This window comes from Coenobita brevimanus, chromosome 71 (genome assembly GCF_032717465.1).
Source record: "Coenobita brevimanus isolate Jiangsu-jjx chromosome 71, ASM3271746v2, whole genome shotgun sequence".
In the NCBI taxonomy this organism is placed as follows: Eukaryota; Metazoa; Arthropoda; class Malacostraca; order Decapoda; family Coenobitidae; genus Coenobita; species Coenobita brevimanus.
The window spans coordinates 31,977,851-32,001,130 of record NC_137024.1 but is presented as its reverse complement, the minus strand read 5'-3'; the positions used below and the strand labels follow the sequence as shown (position 1 = coordinate 32,001,130).

The following is a 23,280-nucleotide window of genomic DNA, read 5'->3' as shown; positions in this document are numbered from 1 at the left end:
TTGGCTAAGGAAGGATAAAAACTTGCGTTAAGTCCTACCCACCATCATCCCCTTCAAAGAAGTCTCCTTGGGAGTGCGACATGATCCCAACGCTTCTACCATGACTGAAAGCATTCTTAAGTCCTTGAGCATCAGCTTGTTCAGGGCCTTCTGTGATTCCTTCTGGATCTCATCCATGGTGTCAAATCTTAGTCCTTTAAGCTGGATTTTCATTTTCAGCAAGAGGAAAAAAACACACGCGGCCAAATCTGGTGAATATGTGGGGGTGGGGTCAACCAGCATGTTTTTTGAAGCCAAAAACTGTTGAACAACAAGGGCTGTGAGCATGGATGCATTGTCATGGTGAAGCATCCACTTGTTTGTGTGCCACTTGTCTGGATGTTTTTGCCTCATGTCCTCCTGGAGCCATCTCAAAATGTCACAGCAGAACTTTGCATTGACAGTCTGTCCCTGAAAAATGAATTCCTTATGAACAATGCCTTCCATGTCGAAGAATGTGATGAGCAATGACTTCATATTGCTCTTGACCTGATGTGCCTTCTTTGGTTAGGGCGTAGCTGGAATCCTCTACTGCGAAGACTGTTGTTTGGTTTCCGGGTCGTACCCGTAAACCCAGCTTTTATCATCAGTAATGACACTTGAGAGGAAGTTAGGGACATTTCTGGCCATTTCCCTGAGCTCTCTGCAAACCTCCATGCCATGCTGCTTTTCCTAATCAGTCAGGAGCCTCAGGACAAACTTGGTGGTGATTTGTCTCATCAAGATCGCCAGACAAAATGCAAATGCTTGGCAAGTTCAATACGATAAATGTCACAAACATCATGAATTGTCCTCCTGTGATCTTTGAGGCTGGATGCACAAACTTTGGCCACACTGTCAGGAGATGAACTGGTAGAAGGGCGACCAGAATGTGCATTGTCACCTATTGACGTTCATCTGTTTATAACCCCTACACGCCAACATTCTTTTGGCGCGGCTGCTTCTCATAAGGACATTATTTCCCCAAATACCTTATTTCAAACCTTCATATCTGGGAAAGTATAGCAGTTAGGAAAACAAATTAAAGATTATATTACTCATCAACTTTCTTCTTGCGAAAGAAACCATCCCCAGGTCTGAAGGTGATCCCGTCGATGAGTATGGATGTGAAGAAAATAACTTGGGCGCGTGATGCAGGATGTCTCCAAGCCTCAGCTCGCAGCCCCGACTTGGATTTTCAGCTGTGCGGTCTGGTCAGTGTTTGTTGCACTGACTGGGCAAGCATAGTGGTGTGTTTGTAATGCTGCCTGACCTGGTACTTCCATTTTGTTACACATATCCTCCACTTTCCATAGTCACAGCTATGGGTTTGAAACACCACTCTGTACAAATGGGTCATCTTTGGTTTTCTGTCCGTAACATGGTGACAATTTGTCCAGTTGGTGTGTGGGAGAACTCACACAGATACAATAAAAGGCGAAGAAATAAATATTTGCTTAATTTCCAAAGATTTTCTACCAACTTTGCACCTTCTATTCACTTTAAGAGAAAACTTTCTTTTTTCCTCAGTATTTCTTCTGCAGGTAGCATGCACTGGTGTAATGAAAACCTTATTCCTAATTTATGATGCACCAGGAAGTAAATGCCTGCTCTACTGTTTATGCTGTTTGGCACTTTTTCCTGGCATGGTGCTAATACATACCTTACTATTTTCGTTCTATAGCACTTATTCTATTCACACGTGATATCACATTTACTAACACGGCACATCACATATTTTGCACAATAAATACTTAGCCTACAAATATACAAAAGTGCTACCCAAAAAAGCAATTTTCTTCAGGTGCACACTGGGTTATCTTTCTTTAGTGCTAGGGTGACTCAAGATATTTACAAACACAACTTCATATCTCAGTTTTGCACTTATGTAATTACTTAGGAATTAAAAAAAAAAATCACTTGCATATCACTGTCTGCAATTTACACTCTCCCACACACCTGTGCTTAGAACTCTTGCTCAAGGTGACAGTCAAAGAAGCACACTGGAAGTGCCACCTTGTACTCATTGCATTCATAGCACGTTTCCTTTCATGCTGTGGTCCGACGTTTTGTCGTGGCACAGACATGGCAATGCTTGTGGGCCAATTGCCAGGCAGGTGTTCAGCCAAGGTGCACGAGACGGTGACATGACAGGCACTGTGCACTGGCCAACCTGTCTGTAGTCATCATCTGATACATTGTCCTCCTTGCACCTGTACTCTGAAAAATTCCATACTTAGCACAGAGCTGGGGTGCCAGATCTCTCTCAAACTCACATTGAAAAAGACCCTTATGCACAACCTCGTTGTAAAGTATGAAACTGATCAGGATACTGATATCAAGAAGGTGCTGGGATGCCTTTCTGTACCACCTGCAAGACTTCCAGAGGCAATCTTCTGATCTGTGTGTTGGACTTATCAACGAGCTGTGTGTTGATGTAATCATTGACGACATCTGGCTTGAACACGGGTTCCCTGGTCCTGTAGTAAGTCTTGCCCTTGTCCTGCATAACCCCCTTGTGAACTGTGGTCAGCAGCTTTACCTTCTGCTTGATATGCCAGTAAATGGCCAACACACTACCACATTTCCAGGTTAGCAGGGCAACTCTCTTGGCCTTTTCGGGGAAGGATAGAAAATTCTGTCAACTGGCACAGACAGTTTCACAGGTCCCAGTCCCGCGTTCAAGTAAACTCTTCGTTAATGCCGGGGAGGTGTAGTAATTATCCGTGTCCAGACTGTGGTTCCTGTGGAAGTACCTGTCAATCAGCATTTTCACCACAGCATCATAAAACCCATGGGGATCGTCACTGAGACTATCCACATCGGTGGCCAAATTAACTATTATGTCTAGCACATATCCATTCTGGCAGCCACACAGGACAAAAAACTTCAGTCCAAATCGATGATGTTTTCATGGCACATACTGAATAAATGCTGGACGTCCCCGGAACGGAACAAGCGACTCGTCGATCACCACTTTCTGAAACAGCAGGAAAAGCCTAATAAATGACTCCTTGAGAATAGTAAGGATGGATCTAATCTTCCACAATCTGTCACTGGGTGCTGGGCCATAATTTCTGCTGAAATGAAGGAACTTGAGAATGGCAAGGTACCTGTCATGGGCCATATACTTGCCAAAGACAGGTGTGTGGATGATTTCGTCCACTAGTTGTGGAGCACATGCTTTTTCACATCACTGTTATCATGAGCCACACATACATTTCCCCAACTTCCACTGCCTTCCACTTCTTCATTCTAGAGCTCTTGCTTACAGACACCTCCAGCCAGCAAAAGGAGATAGCCTGGTTGAAGTTTATCTTGTCCACTTGGTACTTCATAACTGTAATGGTAAAAATGAGTTTGGCCTGAAAGAAGGACAGGATTGATGGTGTTACTGTCTCCAGGTGTTCCTTCTATACACTTGCCCCTGTTACATCAAAGGCAGGTACTACTGGCTTGAAGCCTTCACATTCCTCCAATGCAAAAGCGTCAAGCATGTCGATGCCAGGGCTTCTAAGGCGTAATGTTCCCAAACTTGCACACCTCCTAGGACCATGGCCAAGGGCAGGAGGGGGAGGAAAAGGTGAGATGGAGGTGGAGAAGGGCAAGGGTGATGACTCACCTGAAGTCAGAACTCCATGAGGTGATGCTGGTGGGCCAAGCTGACTATGTACTGCTGCAGACCTCAGCCACCCCACATATGAGGGGCCAGGTTGTGGGGAAATGACCCTTGAGGTGCTTGGTTGTAGTAATGAGGATTGTGGTGGGGAAGGACTGCAATGCACTGCCTGCGAGCATGGCGGTGTGATGCAGCGGTAGCAATTGTGGAGGACATGACCATCACCATCGTGTCTCTACTTTTCCCAGCTCCAGACTTGTCCACCTTTGTGTCAGAGGTGAAAGCGTCACTCTCATAGGCCATTTCCACCTTCTAAAGTTCTGGGAGGGCATTATCAGATGGCTCAGAGTGGTCAGGGGGTGGAGAAAGTGACACAACACTCCAATTACAATAACTTCTTTGTTTTTCAGAAGAAGTTTCCCCAATGTTAAATATACTTGACAGTCATGTCTAATGCATACCCTACAACACTATCACTGAGCCTTTTCCCGGTCTGCTTCGGGAGAAGTTTGGTTGGGGCTGATGACGCAATTGGGCCGTGTGCGGCGAGGACAGAATAGGATGAGGATGATTCAGAAGACATCACTCTACATCTTGTTAAGGCACAGGGCAGACTGAATCACACTTGCATGTGCTATCAGGAGACACTCTACCTTTTGGTCATGAGATCAAATGGCGGCCACTTCAAACTGTGGCGCAAAAACAATTGTGATTCCTACCAACATCCGGCAGCCTCTGTCCACCTACTGTATTTTGCATCAGTCCATATCGCCACCCAGTGAGCAGGGGTTAAAATGCTGAAAACAGTCGCAGGTTCTTGTAACCTCCAAAGCACTGTCATGAAATGCTTGTTTTAACATTATATGAGTTTCTGCTGCGTTCTTCCCAAGTTTCATACGACCATGATGCACAGACACTGCTCTTTCACATCCACCATTTCTGCGATCACAAAATTTGCAAACTAACCCAAACAGAACAATAAAAAAAACACATGCAGCTAACATATCCACCTTGCACAACAACACTTGATACACTAACAAATTAATGGAGCATGCACTGCTACCTAGCATCTGCACATCATACAACAAGTGGTTTCTGCCCTGCTTTCAAAATTCAGGAATTTTTGGGTGGTACTTCATACACTTCAAAAAACTCTAAAGGTGATACTATCGATGTGTTCAGGTCTTGGTACGAAGAGTCCTAGGATCACTGATCGTACACAAGCTACCAAAAACTGGCACAAGACATTCCCACCTCTTTGATGATGTATATGGAGCCTAGCCAGTAGACTGTACAATATCTGGTGGTGTCTGGCCTGACTGGTCCCCCTAGATGCAGTGGGGGAGGGCCCTCTCCCCTCCTCCCCACCACTTCTCCACCTCCCTCTGGTCCATTGGACCCTGTCCTCAATGTCTCCTCCCACCCAAATCACCTCCCATACCCCCTCTAGACCATATTGGCTGTGTGTGGTAGGCATATTCTCTAACTTTCCCCCACTCCCGATGCCCCCCACACTCGCTCTACCTCTCTCTTCCCCCTTATATCGTCCCATTTTCATTCACAGAGAGAGAGGTGGCTTTTTTTTTTATTCTTGACAGTTGACAGGGCAGAAATCATTAGATATATCCATCCATCCATCACCCAATCCTATGTCGCCCCACAGAGGAGTGTAGGAACTCGGAGGTAGGCAAGTTGGTCCTGACATTTAAGATGAGAGTGACCAGTCTCACTCATCCCTCAGAGGCATTACATGAGCAATAAACTCCAACCACCCTTTGGATCTAAACTTGCACTGGCTGAATCCAATTGGAGCACCTTAATTACCCACTAAACCATCAGGCACCATAATTTGGTTACATGGTTACCACCCAGCATAGTAAATGGTATTTGGGTTGTCACTCTGTGTAGAGTCACCCATAGGCTGAAGGAAGAGGAAACAATGAAGGAAAGAAAGACAGAAGGGAGAGCGTAAAGTCACCCACAGGCAGAAGAAAGACAGAAGAGGATGGATAGAAGTGAGGAAAGGGCAGACATCCAAAGCAGCACTACATGAATAAGTGGATGGTGAATGCCCCCACTTACCACAGATATTCAATTTCTGGTGTGTAAAGGCAAGCTCTTCAAATCTATGAGACCAAATTTTACTTTGGTAAAAAAAATTCTCTCTCTACACAAAAGGAGTTACAATTTTAATTTTTGCTTTCTTTGACGGTCGATAAAGCAGTACCCTTTAGACATATGAAAAAGAAATATACATTTTCTGGTGTGTAAAATCAAGCTCTTGAAATCTATTAGACCAAATTTTACCTCAGTGAAAGTTGAAATATCGGACCCTAAATGCAGTTCTGGAGCCAGACAGGGTGGGAGAATTGCAGTCTTTAGGGGTTAATTTTCACTACTATCCAGTGACAAGGCATATGTATCATAAAATGTAATGGTAACAAGATAGTTTAATTATGTAAAGTATCTAATTGGTATTCTGTACTTGATCTAGTTAACCCCTTGCATCTGGTTAATGTTTTTAACGTAGGAAAGGCCTCTCATCCAGAGGGGGTTTTCTGAAGGTTATAGCTAACCTATTCAATTCAACCAGTCTATCAATAAGCTGAATAAATCTGTCAAGATATAGTAAAAGAACAAGAATAATATCCCTTGGGTCAATGGGTAAATTCTGCATGTTATGAATGATAAATAACAATGACAATTTATTATAGCTAAAATTGTTGTTGATGACTGCTCATTCCCCACACATGGTACTGACCAGTAAAATCTACCACACCTGGTTAGCCTTTCAGCGTCCTTTCACGATACAGTTCCTTCCTAACTTCAGTAAAACAGTCTTGACTTAACAAGAATACCCAACTAAAATGTCGTCATACTGGAAGAATGAATCAGCAGAATAATGTTAATTTCTTGGGTTGTGTGTAAAATGATAGTGGTAGGTGGGGGCACACACCATCCACTCACTTGATATAGTGATGCTCTCGTTTGCCTTCCCTTTCCACTCCTCCCTCTTTTCCTTCCTTCCTCTTCTTTCTTTCTTTACTTCATGCTTTCCTTGTCCTTCTGCCAACAGGTGACTTTACACTCCCTCTTTTGTCATTCTTTCCTGTTCCTTCTGCCTATGGGTGACTCAACACTGAGTGACAAGCCGAATGGTTTCCTGCATACCAGGAAACCATTTACTAAGCTGGGTGGTAACCATATAACCAAATTATGGCACCTGGTGGTTTAGTGGGTAATTATTGCACTCCAATCGGATTGAGCCGGTGGAGGTTTATATCTAAAGGGTGGCTGAGGTTATTGCTCTAAAGGGTGGCTGAGGTTATTGCTCACATAATGCCACTCAGGGATGAGTGAGGAGTGAGTGATTAAAGTTTGGCACAAAGGCCAGGCACAGGGATGAGTGAGGCTGGTCACTCTCATCTTAAATGTCAGGACCAACTTGCCTAGACCCAAGCTCCTACGCTCCTCATGGGGCAACGTAGGATTGGATGATGGATGGATGGGTGGATGTGTAAAATGGTAACATCTTCCTATCACACAGCAGATACTCACAGGAGATATTTCTTAATGTTGCGCTGCAAAATGGGATTGTTTGTGATGGCGCGCGGCACTCCATCAGGAATGCCATCAATATCCACTCCACTATCCCATATCTGACCTACAAAACGGTTCAGCAAGTGTCCATGTTTGGCGAAGTCGTTCTCAATCTGGAAGACAATGGGTTGGTCTGTTAACTTGTGATAAATTTTCCTTCAGCATGTGTCCTATGCACTGAAGTCCTGTTCAGTTCAGAAGGTAAAGAGGATGGTAAAATAGTCTGCATATTAAAGATAATCTTCCTTCAATGGACAACAGTGTGTAGTGACGTCTAAATCTGAAAAACTTAAATGATAGGTCAGTCTGTTAACTTGAGATAATTTTCCTTTAGCAGATGTTCATGTGTAGTGAAGTCTTCTTAACTGTTCATTCTGGAGGGTAATACAGATGTTAGTCTGTTTAGTGAATATAATTTTCCTCATGTACAAAGTCTAAGTCTAAATCTTTTTCAATCTGGAAGGTTAAGCTCATCTTCTTCTTGTACAGTTTTGCTCAATCAGGATGGTGAAGAGGATGGTGGTCAAGTGTTTGAATGCCCCAGTCAGAGTGATGTTTTGATTTCCAGGAGGTGTATGCAAACATTTTTTTATTACTTAATGCCCTCAAAAGACTTTTCCTGGATAACCTATATGGCACCAAAAAGAAAAATACAACACTTAAGGTTGCAAAGCAGATGAGGAGGGAAACATGGATATCCTAGGTGAACAGTGTGTGAAGAATTATGAAGGAAAGGTAGTGGTGAACAGAGAGGATATTAAAGATGCCTGAAAAGAGCATTATAATGTGGAGTTTGACTGGAACAGGGAAAGTCTGTCAGCAGATCCAGTGTTTGGCCCTTGGCCTTTGATGCTGCTACTGTGACCTGGGCAACAGACAGGATGCAATTAGGGAAGGTGGAAGTTGAGTCTGGGTTGACTGTTGCAATACTGAATGCCTCAGGAGTGGGGTTAGTTACTGACGATTATATGACAGTGTGTGGATTCTGATGACTGGCTAAAGAGAGTGACTGTAAATCTGCATGATGGGAAGGTTAATGCCCTATAAAGAGAAAATTATGGTGGCATAAAACTTTCTGACCAGAAAATGAAGGTAATGGAGAGTTCTAGAAAGTGTGATTAGAGAATGAACAGAAGCGTTCACGCTGAGAGGAAAATCTGCCAGACACCGCCAGAAACTATGTCTCGTTTTCGTTTCTACTGGCTAAGGGGGTCTTAGTTAAATTTCAGTGTTATTTTTCTGATCGATAATTACGATATTGGTTAAGCTTTAAAAAATATAAATCACTCTTACTTATGCTATTTCACCCAAAATATCGCCGATCAAATAGTATATTTGTATATTCTTCCCTAAGAAGATTAGTACAATATTGCCAAAAAGATGGTTTTGGGACTGTAAGAAGTAAAAAAAGAAAAAGGCATATGAATATTGACATTTGTACATAATCTGACTTGTGCAAAAAAGGGCACATACTGTCTATCCATAGTTTAAAATTTATTAGACTCTAAAATGCAAGGGTGTACCAAAGCTTAGCGCTGCAAGACACACGAAGCAAGCATACGAGTACAGTGCTCGTCAGAAGTATGGAGCGCCCTGCGTCCCTCCTGAGAAACAAACCTTTCATCATTGAAAAACATATAAATAATGCATTTTATTTACCTTTAGTGCTTCGTAGGGTAGCCTTTACGTTTCTTCACGGACCTGAGACGTCTTGGAAGTGAAAGGGCGAGGCTCCTGAGGTGCTGGAGCGATATTTTGTCCCAGGAGTCACGAATGGCGGCTTCCAGCTTAGGCAGAGAGCTCACGTCCTTCCCTTGGAGACTTCTTTACGAGGTACCAGAGGTTTTCAATCGGGTTGAGGTCTGGGCTATTTCCTGGCCAGTCTGTCATGAATGATACCTAGCAGTCACAAAGCCAATTGGTGACCGATTTGGCCTTGTGAGCAGGTGCATCGTCCTGCTGAAACACTCGTGCACCTGTTAGCTCGAACGAGTCTGGTAAATGATCACACAGAAGCTCCAGGTAAACATCCTGATTCACTCTGAGGTTCTTGGGAAGTACAACAAGCTTCCCCAAACCCTTCCCTGAGAAACAACCCCATACCATGAGTGAATCAGGATGTTTAACTGTGCTTTCTACATACCGTGGGTCAAGTGGGTCACTACCTTTGCGTGCTCCTCTGTTACAGGTAACACTAAACGTTGCCTCATCAGACCACAACACTGACAACCATTGCTCCTCACCCCAGTTTAGATATTTATTAGCAAAGGCAAGCCTACGAATTCTCTGGCTGCTAGAGAGAAGAGGCTTTTTCACAGGCCAGTGACTTGTGTAACCAAGCTCATGCACCCTACGAGACACTGTTCTCACTGACACCTCACCAAACACTTCTGGGTTGCTCTCCTTAATTTTCCTTGCACTCACACGAGGATTAAACTCCACTGCACGTTTTAAAACATTAACAGACCTTGGGGAAGTTTTCCTAGGCCTACCAGACCTCGGTTTCTTTGTGGGAACTTCACCACTGTTTTCCTCCCGAAACCGCGCACACCAATGACGCACTGTCGATCGTGCCACACCAACCAATTCACTAATTTCCTTTGTCTGGTGGCCTGCCTCCTTTAGAGCAATGATCTGGGATATGATTTCACTCGATAGTTCACGGGTAGGTGCCATAACAAAGTTTTAAAGGCCAAAACACTGCGGGACACTCGGTAAAAAATGGCGCAATTTGAGAGGGACACTCGGCGGAGTTCCTCTCTCTCAGGCAGCCCGTGGGCGACTGAGGCGGGAACCAACCAGCGTGTCGGAAGGCCTCAGGCTACCGTGACGTCATGCTCGGAGCTCAAATTTGTGGCTCAATTCTTACCCCCAAAAATGGGTGATTCTTTTTGGGCCATAAGTATTGCGTGCCCGGCGGACAACGCTGAATACTTCTGACGAGTACTGTACATACAACAGATGATTGAGTAGATCAACGATGGAAGACAGAAGGCTGTTTTGGTTTGCCCAGAAAACTTGTTTTACAGGAGGCAGCATATAAATATCGACATGCTTTCTTGAAGTGAATTAAGTTTTATTCTTACTCACAAAGAGTTTAATTTGTTAGTATAAATTATAAGTAATTTCTATTACTAGATAAAGATACATATATTTCTATGCATGCATAAACCAAGGTGCAACCGCTGTGGAATATTTTTTTTAATAATTACTTTTGTTCATGCTCCACTGACACAATATTGCTTTAAAGAGAAGAAGTAGAATATTTATGTATTTTTACAATATGTAAGATGCATGAAAATGGACATTCAATTATTGCTCGACATGTGATTTTTTCTTCCATCAGAAAAATAAAAAAACTGGTGACATCTGGCATTTCTCCTGGCACACGAACACTCCTATTCTGATGAGATGGAGTTTGAGTTTATGCCAGGCAGAGAGACCACTGAAGCTGTATTAATAGTACCCCAGCTTCAAGAAAAATATATAGGAAAGAGATGGGATCTGTACTTTACTATGTTGATCCGGATAAGGCCTTTGACAGAGTCCCTAGGAAGGTGGTGAACTGGGCGAAGAGAAAGCTTGGAATCGAGGAGAGGCTGGTTAGAGAAGTTATGGCTATGTACAGGTATGTGGGTGCTCACACAGTGGTGACAGTGAATGGAGAATTGAATGACGAGTTTTCCGTGAATGTTGATGTGCAGCAGGGGTCAGTCTTGAGACCCTTATTGTTTGTCATGGTGTCTGAAGCACTCTCACATGATTTCAGAAATGGAATCCTATGGGATATGTAACCTGATGACTTGGTGTTGATTGCAGAAACTGAAGGGGAGACAGAGGAAAAATTTTGGAGGTGGAAATATGGGATGGGGCACAAGGGTGTGAGAGCAAATGTGGATAAAACAAAAGTGATGATATCTAAGGTAGATACAAGCAGCAATATCATGTTTTGTTTTGTCCATGTTTACTCTCAAACCCTTGTGCAGTTTGCCAGTGGGAACCAACTCTATCTTGTGCAGTATTTGTGATATGCAGGTGCATAAGAGATGTAGTGGTATTAGAGGTAGACTGAGGGATAATGCTGATTTTGTGTGCAATGTGTTGGATAGAGCCCAAAGAGATTGTGAGGCATGAAAGGATTAATCTTGCTGGTGAGTCTCATGAGTGTGCAGAAGAGTTTTATCTGGGGGACATGTTATGCACTGAAGGTGGGACTGGCTAGGGTAAGAAATGGCTGGAGGAAGTTCAGAGAGTTGTTGCCTCTCCCTTAGCATGGAGGAAGAGGGCTCTCCCTCCATGCTAAGGGATCTTTGTATGTGGCATGTGTTAGGAGTGTAATACTGTATTGTAGTGAGACCTGGGCAGTAAAGGAAGAGGATACAGGTTGTCCCCGCTATAACAATGAGATGCGTTTGGAAAAACCCATCATTGAGCTAGGGTATTGTTAAAAGGGGACATTATAACACAGAAACTATAGGGATATGTTTGGGAGCCTTGGGATTATCCACCCCAACAAAGTCCAAAACCCACCCAAATGAGTCCAAAAACAAGTTTCTAGCTCACCAAACCCCCCAAATAGCTTTAAAAACAAGCTAAATGAAGCCTAAAAGCAGTTTATGACTCCCAACCCCAAAAATAAAATCTGAAAATCATAAAAAAATGTCTGGAAAAAATCAAACTTAGTAAACTGTGCCCCAAAATGACAGTGTTCACCCCACCTATGACTAAAACACATTAATCTGTGTCTAGAAATAGTTTATAAATCAACCAAAACACAAAATTTAAGTCTACAATATCATCAAAATCAGCACAAAAAAACAAAACCCATCGGATAACCTGGGACTGACCATTGATAGGTGGGGAAGGGTGTTACTTTTTTCACATTGCTAAGGCGGGGTATCGTATAGTGATGGATTGTACAGCAGGGAATGCCTGTATTTGTAGGCTCAAACGTATGATTAGATGGATGTGTAGTGAGCCCTTGAATACGAGGCCTGGGGGGGGCTACGTTTATGACTGAAGAGTTGATAGGAAGGATGGGAATGGAGTGTATTGCACTGTGATGACGAGGAGCAGATTAAGATGATTTGGGCATGTGGAGAGGATGGGGGACGACAACTGGATGAGAAAAGTGCTATGGTGGGAACATCAGGGGTAGAATTGTGAGAGGCAGACCGAAAAAGTCCTGGGGCAAGGTCATAGAATGTGACCTTAGAGATTAGTGGATGAACAGAGAGGCTGCCAGAGATCGAGCAGCGTGGAGAGCCATAATTAGGTGACCAAGGCCAATGCATGCAAGCATGTTGGAGTCTATATATATGATACGATATGTACCTTGGGAAGCAGACTGGTAATCTACCCTTTGTACCCATACTATATTATTATCCTAATAAGTTAAACCATTCACACAACACGTCTCTGGTAATGTTACAGTAATTATTAACCCATTTACTTATATACCTAGTAAACCCCCCACCCCTTGTTTTTTCCGTAGTTATAAGATATCTACTATATTCCTAGCCACATTGTGTCAGGAGACACCAATTCAATTTTCACCGAGGAAGTATTGTACCCATACTATACCTTAATCTGTACTGGACTATGGTCGCCAAGCCTTGTGCTCTTGCACCTCAAAGGGGGTAATACGGGTCTTGTTACAACAGTTTATTATGTAAGACGAGTCCCAGCTTTTCATTATGGTAGGTGAAGAGGACGGATCAGTTTATCCGAGAACTCTGTCTTCAACCCACTGGTCTAGTGGATTAATATGCCCAACTCAGATGTGGTTCAAAAGTGTTTAAATATGAGGGTTGGCTTTTATTGCTCACATAATGACCCTTAAGATGAGGTGACAGGTCACAGTAACTCAACCCTCCTGTTACCAATCAACGTAGGCTGCGTCCAACTGTGAGTGAGTACTTGGGACACAGTCCTGGATGCCCAAGGCACCCTCTGTAACCGCGCTGTTCCCGCGCACTTGACAGTTCATAAACAATTTATCCTCACATCCTTATTTATGCTTTGATAATCGTAATTTTTTTTCATCATAATACTGAATAAATGTACTTGCCGAACGTATATTATGCCTTAATTTATTATTTTTTTTTACTTCAGTTTTTTCTCACAGAAGTATAATTTTTATGGTAAATGTTACTGAGAAAAAGTTATAGGAAATTTCTTTGACTACATTTTGGCGTATAAAGAATTACTATAGGTCAATCAGGACTGATTTTACGGAGTGTGAAATGGAATTATCTTACGCTTGAGCATGGCTCGTAACACACTGACTGGGGCAGTAGGGTAACGCTGGGTGCGGAGTGGCTTGTACGCGGTGGAGGGATACACGGGGATGCAAATAGTGCTTTGTTCTCACCCAAAAATGGATGAAAAATTATTTCTATCTATCTATCTGTTGCCAGATGCCTTAATCTCTTATACGGGGTGGCCACAAACAAATTGCCTCCACGTCACCCTGTCCCCCACCATTTCATTGCCCTGCTCCCAGTTCAACTCCCCCCCTCTCTCATATACCTCTCCACTCCATTCCTCCATCTCATCCTTGGCCTTCCCCTCTCTCTCTCCCCCTCCACCTCACTCACTCCTCGTCAGTCTCTCACTCTCCATCCTCTCCACATGGCCAAACCACCTCAATGTGTTTCTCCTAACACTTCCTATCACATCCACATCCACACCACAACACACCTTCACATCCTCATTTGTCAGGCTGTCTCTCCATGTGACTCCACAGGCTCCTGTCAAATAACTCATTTCCACTGCTCTCACTCTTGACTTGTGTCCCTCCAACAATGTCCATGCTTCACTTTCATACATTAGAGTTGGTATCACAATACTGTCATGTAGTAGCTTTTTCACTTCCACGCTCACTTCCCTGTTTCTTATCACTGCCTTCAAGGAGCCAGCAACTTTTCTTCCTTGTTGTACCCTTTCAAGCACTTTACCCTCCAAACTTCCATCCTTACTCATCACACTACCCAAGTACAGAGATAGCCTGATTACCCGGGCTATATGGTGTTAAGGGGTGCCCGATTGGTCCGAAAGCACGATTAATCCGGCGGAAACACAAGTACTGTACTGTTAGACTGATTTATTTACCGGTAAATGTACACTTTAAGTACCAGAAAGACCTTTCCAGTTCAATGTATATTCCTCCAGCTTGTTTCAGTATTTTTCAGACTATATTCAGTTCGGTAAATCATGTTTTCTTACTGAAAGATTTCCTCCCTGTTAGTATCGTCTCGTTCTAAAGCTGTATCTACGACTGTTTCCAGCACAATGGACGAAACTCATCGTACTCAAATGTGGACTTCGTTTCCCAACTTCCCAACTGAAGATTGGGTTAGGTTACATTATTAGGTGCAGTTAAGCTAGGTTAGGCCAGGTTTAAACACTTAAATTAGAACAGTGTCTTCTGCCATTACGTTAACGAATCAGAGTCGTCACACCAGAACAGCTAAAAACAGCGGGGAAAGATTTAACAAGAAATGTTTATTTACCAACCCACACAGAAAAATATAACAGACTATCAGGATGAACTGGTTTGGTAAGGTGCTTTTACTGCTTACAGCAAAGCGTATGTTTACCCCCCTCAAATCCTCAATGTTGGTGAGTTCAGAAATTTGTGTGCTCCCGTGGCAGACCTTGAAACCATTTTTTCAAAGTTATAAAGTCAGTTTCTTTTTCTTACAGATTTGAAAAGATTCGTCTGGTACACCTGGCTTTTTCCCCTCCTCCCTAAACCCATCTTGTGATTTGCTATGATTCGTGAAAGAAAATTAGGGGGCATGTTACATTAGAATTTAAACATAAAGTTAGGGTGAATGTTACTTTAGCATTTAAACATATTGGCGAAAACATCTGGGATGAAAGGACCGCCGAGCTGTTTGGGATGGTTGAGTAGGGTCGTGTAAACATACCAGTGACCGTTCCCTTTCCATAATTGTTCGCAGTTTTTATGGCTCTCCCTAACTTAACGTTACTGACACCAGTACAGTAAAGCATTGTTCAAGGCTAGCAGCCATAAGGGGTTAACGGAATACATTATTGTTTGTATCAATACTCTCTCTTTCACACATACACAAACGAACAAAAGATTGTGAAATAAATGTACACTTAACTGGAAGGAGCAGAAATAACTGTATGCTCTGTCGGTCCGAAATGTGTTGGGAAGCGACATCGAACACAGAATGTGGAACTGAATGCCACCTTACGAGAACACTTGAGATGAAAATATTTTTTCTTATTAGTAAACATAATTGTTCCATTTCGTCCCCTATAATTGTGAAACTCGTAAATTTTCGTCCAAGCATACACCCTAATAACCTTACCAATTCAATTCATATTCTCTAGTTTGTTTTCTGTATTTTTCTAGGTTGTTTTCTTATTATCATAACGTTCCTTAAGCCTTACCTACGATTGTTTCCGGCACAATGGAAGAAACTTACTCATAATTAGGATGCATGTTACGTTAGCATTTAAACATATCGGCGAAAACATCTCAGATGAAGTGGCAGGCCACCTGACTGTTTGAGATGGTAGATGAGGGTCATGAAAACATATCAGTGACCTTCGTTCCCTTCCCATAATTGTTCGCAATTTTTTATACCTCTCCCTAACCCAACATCCCTGACACCGGTACAGTAAACCATTGTTTGAGGCTGACAGCTATGATGGAGTTAATGGAATGCATTATTGTTTATATTAATACTCTCTTTCATACATACAATACACTTAAGAACGAACAAAAGAGTGAACAGTAAATGTAAGAGGAAGAAATAACAATGCTCTGTCGGTCCGAAATGTGTTGGGAGGCGCGATACCTAACCAAGAATGCAGAACTGAATGCTAACTTACGAGAACACATGAGTAATTTTTTTTTTTTCTGATTAGCAGACATTCTTGTTTCATTTCATTCCCTAAAACTAGGAAACCCATTACTTTTTGTCTAAGCATACAGCCTAAAGACTTCACCAATTCACTTCATATTCCTCCAGTTTGTTTTCTGTGTTTTTCTATTTTGAGGGTAGTAAATTACCTTCTCTTGCTGAAATATTTTCTCTTTTATCACGTTCTTTAACCCCTTAACCGCGGGGCGTCACTTTCGTGACGCTTGGGAGCAAGGGATCATACCGCGGGGCGTTGCTTTTGTGATTCTGTGTTATTTTGAATTCACCCGGGCTTTCAAGTGGGGGCTTGTATCATCTATCAGTACTGACAATGTCCAACACTAGTCAGCACTCCTAATCTCATCTGTACTCCCATCCATTGTTGACAATTTAGCCATTTCTCCCCGTTCTTGACTCCCCTCCCTACCCCCCCTCCATTACCCTATCCTCTCGCCTGCCCGGCCATGCTACGCTAAGTAAATCTTCCCTGGAATTTTTCACTGATTTCATCCATTGAAATAAGCCCTATGTCGTATTCTTATACCAAATAATATATACAAGAAAGAAATCAGGTAAGTGAGAGTGCCATACACCTGGAATTGGCTAATTATCACCTGACAACACCTCACGTGCACTCGTTCGCTAATTTTCGCTGTTTTTTTCCCCTTGAAATATGCCGTATAATCTATTTTCGTAATAAATATACATGTAAGGAGAGAAGGGAGAAGCCTAAGTGATATTTACATTCACCTGGAACTACCTAATTTATAATGTATTGTCTAGATTTCCTGCCAATCATATCAGTGCTACACAAAGCTGTTTCAAGATTTAACATTGGTAGCTCTGATTATATATCTCCTAAGTAGGCCTCTAATCTATTTTCGTAATAAATATACCTGTAAGGAGGGAAGGGAGAACCCTAAATGATATTTACATTCACCTGGAACTACCAAATTTATAATGTATTGTCTAGATTTCCTGCCAATCATATCAGTGCTAGACTTAGCTGTTTCAAGAAGTAATATTGGTAACTCTGAATAACCCCTAAAGCAGGCCTCTAGGCTAGCTGGCCTGGCAACTGCGTTATCAGTGTAGTCTCATCTTCCGAAGTGAGAGGATGTATGTTTCATCTTGCTGACTTCAAGGCCTTTTTTCACCCCCATGCAAATGGCTCTGTGACCTTTACCCCCTACTAAACCTCGTGTGGAAAGAGGTAAAGGGCTGACAATTGATAAAAGAGTGACTACGATCTTTCTATTGAGTAAAACAGTGCAAGTGGAATTGTAAATAATGTGTAAATAATGTGTAAACAGCAAGTGAAAGTAATGAATGTAAATATACGTGAACAATGGAAAATAGTTTTATAAGTTATTTCAAGTGACAGTGCATAACACTGTAAATAAAATAGAAATGTAAATAACGTAAATAAAATAGAGAACGTAAACAGAAATGTAAATGAGTAGTATTATAAGAATACGAGTATATACCCTAGGAGTAATGAAAGTGAAAGTTTCACTCTAGCATGTCTGAATGCTATGAGTTATGAGAGTGAAGATGAAAGTGACATTCACTCTCAATGCCAGTATACAGGACGAGAAAGTGAATGCTACGTATTTTACTGAAAGAAATTGAATCCCTACAGTGACAATAAACTAATACTACTGAAGGAAACTTATGGATAAAGACTGTAGATATATATAAGTGTTATATAGTAATAGAAATATAAAGTGTGAGGGGTTTTATGAATAATAAATGACAGACTACCATGAGCGAACTAGTGCCAGTGCGACGATCAGACGCGCTCGTAATTTCCATTGCTTTCACAGTGTTTTTTTTTTTGAGTATGGATCCCAAACTACTTGAAAATTGTAGAATAGTGTTTATAGTGTTTGTATCTGGCTGTGGTAATCATATTACGGGTTGTTGGGAAGTGTAAAGTGGAGACTTCGTTACCCTACTTCAGAGGTCTCCACAAGTCCTACGGTAACCGATGAAGGCTCAACAATCATTCCAGGAGAAAGCTGAAGGTATGTGCCATAAGCATATGTAATTTTATTATTCTAGGACTAATAACTGATTTTTGGCAAATATTTTTTGAGAGTCTGTCGGAGCCCAAATAACCCCGCGGCACACGCAAGTAATTGGTAAACAAGCCCGCGGTGTAGGGGTTAAGCCGTACCTACGATTGCTTTGGGCATAAAGGAAGAAACTCATCGTACACAAAAGTGGATTTAGTTTCCCAATTTCCCAACTGGAGCCCAGGTTAGGTCAGGTTAGGTTAAATTAGGTTAAATTATTAAGAAGTTAAGCAAGGTTAGGCTACGTCAGGAGTATCAGTTGCCTCACCAAACTCCACCCTACCACCCTTGTGATCGAGTTGTGAGCAGGAGGTGTGGGTGGGGGCAGGGTGAGCAAGACTCTGGTTTATCCATGCCTCTCTCCCTAGCAACTGGATGCTTCCTGTTTAAACCGGAGCATTCATACAGATAATTCTATGAATTACTGTACCACTGAACCATTGGGTCACGGCCCGGATATACCGAAAGCTGGATAATCCAAGCCTGGATAATCGAGCTTCCACTGTACTTAAACGTACTCACATTTTCCATTTCCTCATCATCCAACCTCACTGAACATTCACTGACTTAACCTCTCTCAAAGACCATAACTTTACTCTTCCCTACATTCACCTTTAGATTCCGTTTCTTACACACTCTCCCAAACTCATCCACCACGCCTTGCAGCTCCCCTTCGTCTTCATTTAACAACACAGTATCATCTGCAAACAACAATACAGGGAGTTTCCAAACACTGCCCCCTCTCATTAGGGCCACTCCAACATCATTTCATAACCATAAAAATACGAGCCATTTCATTCGAAGCAATCAGCGTCGAATGGTAACGAGTGGTTGAAATGTGCGCAGATGCAGCCTGCATCAAATGGTAACAAGTGCATGAAATTTGCACCACACCCATAAACAAAAAAGGGTTAACTTTTGGCTGCAAAAGATTTCTGAGTTTTTCTGATCTGATGCATGCAGATGATGCTGTATTGCTCACTAAAAAGGAATATGATCTCTGCAAAATGGTTCAGATTCCCACTGCAGCACACCCACCTTCTGCATGAGCTCCATACAGCAGTAGCCACCAACACTGAAGCCATGCACCATGAGAGGACTGTGTGAGGGGTTGGCATGAAGGAACTGTAGCACTGTGTCCGCTGCCACCTGGGGACATAATGACAGTCAATACCAGTAAAAGTCATCATCAGTATCCTAAAACTAATTAACCCATTCATCCGATGACACATTTTATATTACTAAACTACCAGACAATTTTATTTTCAAACTGGAGGAGTTAGATATAGCCTTCATTAATCCCTTCACTGGCAGACATCATTCCAAAGTTGAATAATTTCAACTGGGGGTAGCAAAAATAAATTCAAACTAGTTACCTATGCACTTACTCTGTAGCCACAATAAGGATGCTTCACCACAACTGTGTATGGTACTGACTATCAGTAGTTCAAGGTCATTCATATTCAGAACATGTACTCAGACTAACCTATGGTAACTTCTTGTGTAATATCAACAAGCTATGAAGACAAAGGTGTGGAAGAAATAAATGATGCATGGGTACATATTACACAGTGTGGAAGAAAATAAATGACGCGTGGGTACATATTACACAGTGTGGAAGAAAATAAATGACGCGTGGATACATTTTACACAGTCTTAATAGCTGGCTAACTGTATGCTCAACTGTAATCATATTCCTTTCAGATAATGAGTCAGACCACAGCTGTATTTCTGTAAAGTTACAGCTTTCCAGCTTTTGTGGTTTTCTCTACAACATGTAACAAAGAAAACACTTAGAAGATTTGAATTTGGTACTTTCCAGCAGGCTACATGGCAAAATATTCAGCCAAAATTTTAAGCAAACTTTTTTCTCAAAGTATTTTCAAACAAACAGCTGTATCTCAATTGGCTTCTGCGGTATTTCAATTTCAAATATGCAATTTCTGCACAAAAAATGAGTGTATGACCTACATGAAATTGGTCACCAGTGAACACTAACAACCTGGATTAATAAAGCGTATTTAATGGAAATGAACAATATTGTTCTTACCTAACTCTGACGACATTGCTTGAATGGACAGGGGAGGGGGGGAGGAGTTCAGGACTATCCGGCCGTGATCCTGTTAGGTCAAAGACGTTCAGGCCATACCTTACCTAACCTAACTTATATTTTGGCTGTAAGGCTATTCGGCCATTTGCCATTTTAGGCTGCTACAGCTGAACTGGCTTACGGCTGAAAAGACAGTGACGCGGGGGGGAGGGTGGGGTTCAAGGCTTGAGGTGGACTACAGCCTCTCAGCACAGTATGAAGCAGGTGTGTTGCTGACTCATGCTGCCGCCTCTGTGCTGCTTCCTCAACCTCCCTTAGGAACCCCTCAAAGTTTAGTGTGGAGGCAACTGAAGCGGTGTCATCATCGCCCTCGGCTGCCTCCGTGTCACCATAAGAATCGTTCATTCACTGGGCTTACCAAACGGGCATGGCCTTTCCATATTTTTTATGGAAATGAGTCTTTCATAGCTTACTTATTATTCCTGGAATACCACAGCTATTGGGTATTTTTATAAACTTACCTCTTCAAGCTATAAATGAGGATTTAGAATGCGTGATACACTAATGCATCTAGTTGGAGTGGTGGCTGACAAACAATGCAGCCAGTTGGACAGATCGTTCATAAACACTGCCAGTGGTGGCCTGCCAGCTTCCCTTAATAGCCCAATTTTGATTTTTTCCACTAACTTCTTGCAGTAACAATTCAACAGTTGATTATTACATATGTTCCACAATTGCTTAACTTGAGATCGTGAGTTTGTTATTATAGGTGGAATCGTCTCCATATTTTCTATTACAATGAGTCTTTCATATGTTACTTTTTATTATTCCTGGATTATCACAGCTACTGGGTATTTTTATAAACATCCCTCTGAAAGCTATAAATGAAGATATAGAATGTGTAGTTGCTGGTTCCTTGAAAGCAGTGATAGGAAACAGGGAAGTGAGCATGGAAGTGAAAAAGTTACTGCATTACAGTATTGTGATACCAAATCTAACGTTTGGAAGGGAAGCTTGGACATTGCTGGAAGGACACAAGTCAAAAGTGAGAGCAGTGGAAATGAGTTATTTAAGCGGAGCCTGTGGAGTCACATGGAGAGACAGGCTGACAAATGAGAATATAAAGGAGCATTGTGGTGTGGATGTGGATGTGATAGGAAGCGTTAGGAGGAATACAATGAGATGGTTTGGCCATGTGGACAGGATGGAGGGTGAAAGACTGACGAAGAGAGTGTATGTGAGTGAGGTGGAGGGGGGAAGAGGGAGGGGGAGGCCGAGGATGAGATGGAGGGATGGGGTGAAGAGGTATATGAGAGGGGGGGGGGGGGTGAGTTGGGAGCGGGGCAGTGAAATGGCGGAGGACAGGGCGACGTGCAGGCGATTTGTTTGTGGCCACCCCAAATGGGATTGAGGCGTCTGGCAATAGATAGATATATAGATAGAATGTGTGATACACTGATGCATCAAGTTGGAGTGGTGGTTGGTAAACAACGCAGCCAGCTGGAGGGATTATTTGTAAACACTGTCGATGGCAACCTTCCAGCTTCCTTTAATACAGTAATCTCTCATTTATCCGGACATAACAAAGCCAAAAGCATGTCCAGGTAGCGGCAACATCCGGATAATGAACACCATTCCCCTATCACACCCAGGCCCTACCTATACCCACCTCCAACCTATACCTAATTTGTTTGTATAGTACCTATGCTTAATTTGGCAGTGTTTTCCAGTCATTCAGGCATATTTAGACATCAAAACACACATAGGAATATCCAATGTAATGCTAAACATCAAGAAAACCATGCAGAAAAAACACCCTACCTATACACCACTGTATGTACAGTACCCCTCCTAATTTTGGCACTGTTTACAGGTCAATCTGCCATGTCTAGACATCAAAATACACATAGAAATATCCAAAGTAATGCTAAACACCAAGAAAACCATTAAAAAAAAAAAAACAATGAAAACCAAAAAACACCCGACTTATACATGACTGTATGGTATGTACAGTACCCCTCCTAATTTTGGCACTGCTTTCAGGTCAATCTGCTACATTTAGACATCAAAACATTTTTGATTATCCATATTAGTGCTAAACATCATAAAAACAATGCATAAACAACAAAACTCTACAAAAAACTCTGATGACGGTTTGAAAATCTTGTCTGTGATGAGTGACTGCTCGGGGGGGGGGGGCAAATATGCCACCGTAAATTGGTTATATTGGTATAAAATGTATACCATCATCTTTGCTGGTGTTTATACTACATGATAAACTAATAAAAACATATAAAACTGAAAAGTTAGAGTAAGAAATTCAAGCGGGAATAAAATGTTCATGAGTAAAACTTACATTCATATAACTTCCCACATTCAAAATTTTGCCAGCATCTTCCAAGAGTTAAGTATATGTCTAGATGCAGAGTTTCATGAGCTTTCTCATGGTCACCACGGAATTTCCTTACAACCAATAGTAGAAATTTGAAAACTCACGGGTCGATCCTATCAACACGGAAGAGGATAAGGACTGAGGGAGTGAGGGGGGGCACTGGGAAGGTATGGAGGAGGGAAGGGAGGGGGGGGGCAAGACTGTGGGCAGGATTCTCCCCCTTCTGTCAACAGGCGGGTGGACACCTTTGCTGTACATTTACTCGTGGCTTGCGGTCTGTTAGACGTTGAGTGGCCAAGCAGAAACAATGCATCGTGACGGGACTTTCGACTTTCGATAGAATGGCGGATGGCCGCTGTCACCAAATATGTACTCATGGCTAGTGGTCTGTATTCAATGGAGGTGATGGTTGGGAAAGACTTAGCCCCAGTGGCTGAGCGATATCAGATATTTGGTGGGGAATGCGCACGGACGTTTTGACACCACTTGAAAGTTACAGTCGTATTTCTCGGGTGCTGGGCTCGAGCCCAGTGGCCACAATACTAAATGTTTGGACATGTCAGCTGGCCGGGCGAAGGCCTTGGGCACTTTCATGGCCAGATAATAGCAATTTGGATAAT

The 23,280-nt window shown here is 42.4% G+C and overlaps 1 protein-coding gene across 2 annotated transcripts in view; it reads right to left on the bottom strand.

Annotated features, from left to right (window-relative positions):
* The window catches only part of LOC145406675 (uncharacterized), a 176,966-nt gene that overhangs the window by 45,090 nt on the left and 108,596 nt on the right, over positions 1-23,280 (bottom strand). For both annotated transcript variants that reach the window (XM_080277769.1, XM_080277770.1), the window contains 2 exons: positions 19,257-19,367; positions 7,196-7,350 (listed from right to left, as the gene is read on the bottom strand). In XM_080277769.1, the coding sequence (XP_080133895.1) occupies positions 7,196-7,350; positions 19,257-19,367 (266 nt within the window). The remainder of the gene's footprint in view (positions 1-7,195; positions 7,351-19,256; positions 19,368-23,280) is intronic.